General features: G+C 26.2%; 1 protein-coding gene across 5 annotated transcripts in view; it reads left to right on the top strand.

Moving 5' to 3' along the window:
* Positions 1 to 5,698, top strand: part of LOC106786810 (growth factor receptor-bound protein 10-like) — a 397,464-nt gene that overhangs the window by 62,743 nt on the left and 329,023 nt on the right. Inside the window, exon 1 of one of the 5 annotated variants that reach the window (XM_014748592.1) lies at positions 3,137 to 3,157. The exons of the other annotated variants lie outside the window; for them this stretch is intronic. Coding sequence (XP_014604078.1) covers positions 3,154 to 3,157 — 4 coding nt within the window. The 5' untranslated portion in view covers positions 3,137 to 3,153. Of the gene's footprint in view, positions 1 to 3,136; positions 3,158 to 5,698 lie in introns of those variants that run through there. 5 annotated transcript variants of the gene reach the window in all.

Below are 5,698 nucleotides of genomic sequence, written 5' to 3'. Positions count from 1 at the left end.
ATTTTCTAAAAATGTTATGGAGTAGATATTTGAGTAGAATTTGTTCTAAGGGTCGTCGGAAGTTGGAAAGCTTATCCCCTGCTTTTTGGGGAAACACAAAGTTAATGGTGGGATTTGTTTAGCCAGTTGACGAGGGTTAGAAATATTCTAGAAATATATAGGAAAGATGAGAAAGTGTTGCTTGAGATAAAAAAGGTTTCATTCTGTCAACATCAAACGTTTAACTTCAACATTTTCTTCCAAGAAAATAATCTACATAATTGTAATAATAATATTTGCAAAAAAAAAAAAAAAACGAAAAGTATACTAATAATAATTATAATAATAATAATAATAATAATAAAATGATGCTCTCCGATAATAATTATAATAATTATTATTACAAATAGTTATAATAGTAAAGGAAGAAAAACGGTGACGTGTAATGGAATTTATTCTCTTGAATAAAAAAAAAAAAAATAGAAAAGAAAGAATGATAGATAGAAAATTAAATAAACATTCTCATTAAATATATTTTGTTGCTGTAATTAGTAATAATGAGTTATTACCATAATGACACATACAATTGAACACAACGAAATACGTACCTTGATACACCTACTCTTATGTTCATTTAAATTTGTTTTTTTTTTTTTTTTAATTAGATTTTCCACATGCACTTACCATTTACATACCAAAAAAGAAGAAATTGAATTCTGAATTCTTAGAAGAATTTTTGTCATTCGCATTTGACATTTATTGGCGTGGAATTAATAAAAAAAAGAAAAAAAAAAAAAAAATAGAAAAAAAGAAATGGTGTACGGTAACGGCCTCGTTTCGAAAGACCTTCGCGGATTATAACGGTCATTTGTTTGCAATGACCACGTAAACCTCGTTATAATACTCGTTATCGTAATACATTTACGATCTTACTGTATTAGTATTATTATAGTTCGTTTGTAATACTTCCGTCTTTCTAACATTTTTATATGTTCTTCCATATATATATATATAAGTTGGTATTATTTTTTAACATTATACTTGTAATCAACTTATTTCTAGAATCAAATGTCGAATAACAAGTATTCGCATAAGTTTCAAATATATATTTACAATAACAAATATATTTTTATATTTACTGGACGTCAAATAATTATTGTTTTATTACTTTATGAGATAATTTTGCATTATTATGCAAATTAATTTTCATTTATTGTTATCCTAATTTTTTGTTTACTTTGTTAGAATTTTCGAGAAAATAATTATTATTTCATTTGATTATATATTTTTATTCAATACGGAGAGATTGATTTTTATATAAGTATTAAATTTTGTAATACTTATATCATTTTTTTGTTTTAAATAAAAACCAATAATTTTGTCGATCGATTATGATAATTATAGAAATAGGTAAGAACCCATAAACGTTAAAGAACAAATGTAAATTTAATCGAATAATCAATCAAATATATCGTCGTGTGAAATCGTTGAAAATTCGTTTAAAAACATTTTCATTAATTATGTCAAACAAAATAAAATATAGTACGTTCATTTGCGATAATAATAATAATAATTTGAATATCATACACGTTTGACATTCGATAAGTTTTTCCTTTTTTTGTTTTTCATTAACGATGCCTATTAATTATTCTTTATCAATGAAACCAGCTGATTACGCGCGAATTATCTGTGAATTTGTTGTTACTTATTCTTAACTTTAAAAAATGAATGATATATCGGGTGAAAAGAAAAATAAAGAAGAAGTATCCTAGGAGTTTGCATCGATCGGATAAACAATACGACGAATGCATGAAAAATATTTTTCGTAATAATCGTTGTGCTTTTTTGTCCCCCCTCTTTTTTTTTTGCCTTTTTTTTTTGCTCGGGCAAAAATGTTATCAATAATAAAAAAACGTATTTATCGTATACATATATATATATATATTTATATACAATGTTCTTGTTTGCAGCAAAACAAAATTCGTTGCGGATTTTAACGAGAATTAAAAACGAAACGAGGTAAAAATCTTTACATTGTGAAACGTATATACGTTTCACACACACACACACACACAGAGATATATTTGCACACACACAGTTTTACCGTGGGTGTGTTAAATCGTTATCGCGTTTTGTGTTTACACGCGTTACGTTGCTTATTCTATCACACGAAAATTTCTGGTCTCGGTTTTTGATCAAAAAACCGCGGTGAGGAGTTCGGGCAAAAATTCAACTATTGTTTTTTCTTTTTTCTTTCTTTCTTTTGCAATAAATTCAACCACTGCACCTCTCCCCTTCCCTTTACTAACCACAAGCACATACACACATATACCTTCTTTCAACATTCCAAATTTCTTCTTCTTTCTTTTCGAATGTTATTTTAACTTTATCCGCGTTACATTGCAACAAACTTTTTTTTGAGATAACGGTGACGAGATTATGCGCGTACAGTGTAATGATTGTTTCGAACGATGGTTAAATCATTCGAGAAATTCATTTTGAATAATTGTTATCGTTAAAACTATATCGTTATTCTATATCTTCGAATAAATCGATAAATATGTTGTCAACGTGATCGAATACTTTTTCTTATGAATTGTTTTGGAAACATTTTGGAAACATATTATAGACACACACGTTCAATATATATAATAATTATTAATTAATAATATTGAATATTTTATTCTTAGACGTGTTATATATATATTAAAATTAAATTATCAATATTGATCATTCATTTAAAACACTGACAAAATATGATCGTTCATATTTTATTCGATCAGAAAAATCAATTATTAATTTAATAATTTATATTTGCAATACTTATAATTATAATTGATTATTTATATTTAATATCGAAAATAATCAAATATATATTGTATATTATACCGATGATCGTACATTTTTACAAAATAATATATCGATCAAAAATAAATACAAATTTTAAGAACGAAATGAGATTTATAATTTTTCATTTGTTGAATCGACGTTTGCAAAATTATACGAAAAACAATATAGAAATATAATAATGATAAATAAGAAATTTGAAAGAAATATACCGACGAGAGTTTAAATTCGAATTGACGGTGAAAAGTTACATGAATGAGAATAAATTTATCGATTTTTGATTTGCAGAGGTCTACTTTTCAAACGAAGAGACACGCACCACTGACAATGAGTAAGACCTAGATCGATCATTATCAAACGCTCGGTACGTTGTACTATTATGGAAGAAAAAAACGCGTGGATGATTGGTAAAAAAAAAAAATAATTATACATATAACTCTCTCGGATTTTCTTTTTTTTTTTTTTTACTTTCTTTCTTCTATATTTTCAACTATCATCTCTCTTACACTCTTTCTTTCTTTCTTATTCTCACCTTTCTGTCACTCACTTCCACTTTCTGTTACTTCAAAAAACGATCCTTCATTGTTATAACAATTTAAAAAATTATCGTATTTGCACGCACACAAATTTGCAAAATTTTCCACGAGCAAAATTGATTTACAATAATCGATATTCGTGTAATGATTTTAAATAAAAATGTAATATAAACAAAAGATGATACGAAAAATGATGAAAAAATTTGATTGAAATTGTAACACGTTGTCTACGCATATACAAGACACACACACTTACATACAATACACGTATATAAAACTATGAAAGTGTCAGTTGGATGCATAACGAATGATAGAATGAAATCGATCGATTAATTAATTTGCCTCACGCGTGTTTACCTTAATTGTTCGGTCAACGTGCATAGAACAACACGTTACGATACGATGCAGTGCGGTGCAGTGCGGTGCAGTGCGGTGCTGTATTGTGTGGCGCCACACGCATCGGTGGTTTCGCGTTGATTAATCATCGACCTCGAGAGGAATTTTCATATCTTCCCTTCTCCGAATGAATGAACGAACCAACTAACGGAACGTGAATGCAGATGGTTTTTTTTAAAACCGTGAATCCCATGTCACGCACGTTCCAATATTATTTTGCCGACAAGATGTCGCCTTAAGGAAATTTTTACGACACCAATTTCCCGCTTAGGTCATTTATTTTTTTTCTCTTTTTTTTATTTAATATATTATTATATATATTAACTTTCAATTTAAAATTAATAATAATGATTTAACATTAAGTTTTAAAAATTTTCAATTAAATATTTTTAATTCATATATATATATTAAACTAATATTTTTTAGACTACTTTTTTAGAAATTTTATTTTTAAAAAATAGTAAAAAGAATATAGTTATATATATATATTTATGATTTTACTTTTGTCATTTTATTACGATTATTTTTTTCTTTATTATGGGATATATATTTTAAGTTGTAGAAATAAATGGGGAAAACGACAGGGGTGGGTGGGGGGCTATTATATTTTAAATAAAAAGAAGAAATGAAATAAAAGTAACACGTGGCTTAAATTATTATTAATCTCTCGTTTTAATAATATTAGAATATATTGTGTCGTTGGATAAATTCAAATAACAATTTTCAATTGATACAAACAATCGTGGTACCAATTTAACGCGAAAAGATTTATTTACAATTGCACACACTTTTCTACGATATAACATATTTATATTTTATTTATTACGAATAATATATATTTTTTCCAAATGTAATTATTTATAAAGTATCTTCAACACACTTATATATAAAATCTCGAATAATAAAAAAAAAAGGAAAAAAACAAATACAAAAAAATATAGACGTTAATATAATTGATTAGAGAATATTGAAATATAGGTTAATGATTATTTAATAAGAAAAATATTTTCAAACGAGACACAGAGTTAATAAAGTAAAAGATAGTTAGATAGATAAATATATAGATAGATAGATATAATAAAATCGTATAATATAATGATTCTCGTTTGATGAATATGATTAGTAGTAGCATAAGTCGTGTTGTATATTCACGATCGTTTATACTAAGTTTATTAGATGACGTATGCAGCAGGGTTTTATATATCTATTGCATCATTCTTGTCATAGTTGTGTGAATTACGTTATATATATATATATATATTTGAACGGATGGGCAATCTTTCATAGTCCGGTATGGAAAGTATATGCATATTTATTCATCGTTTTATATTACTGCAACGAACACCTGTCGCAATATCATGAAAGAAAATAATAAAGATAACGCTTTTTTAAGTGTACTATCGATAATGAGTTTTCTTCATATCAAAAGCATTGTTCATTATTATTTATATGTTTCATATATCTATACATACGTTATATATGTATTTATCGTTTTTACATATGCCGTCATCTTGTCTAGACGAGAGTAAAAAAGAAACGTATAAACGTGATAATGCATATACTATTAATACAGGATTTTTAATCGTTTTTATTATCCGTTTTCGAATCGCTAGACACGACAATTTACGAGCTTAGCAATATTTTACTTCCGTATTTTCAATCTTTGTGTTATGTTTTCATATAACATAAGTTGTATGTAACATTCCATAATGTTTTACTTTTTTTCTTTTTTTCTCTTTCTTTTTACGATATACGTAGAATTGTTTTTTTTTTTTCTGCTTTCCGTTTATTGTTTTATTATAATATTATTATTAATTATTTATGTATATAAATTTATAGTCGCGTGATAATCCCTGTTTGTCGTAAAAGTTGACTAATATAATAAAAGGGAAACTATTATAACAGGAATATTATATAATGTGAGGTATATAAATTTATAT

Source organism: Polistes canadensis, unplaced genomic scaffold (assembly GCF_001313835.1).
Source record: "Polistes canadensis isolate GaletaPanama2010 unplaced genomic scaffold, ASM131383v1 scaffold_83, whole genome shotgun sequence".
Classification (NCBI taxonomy): Eukaryota; Metazoa; Arthropoda; class Insecta; order Hymenoptera; family Vespidae; genus Polistes; species Polistes canadensis.
This window is presented reverse-complemented; position numbering and strand designations above follow the sequence as displayed.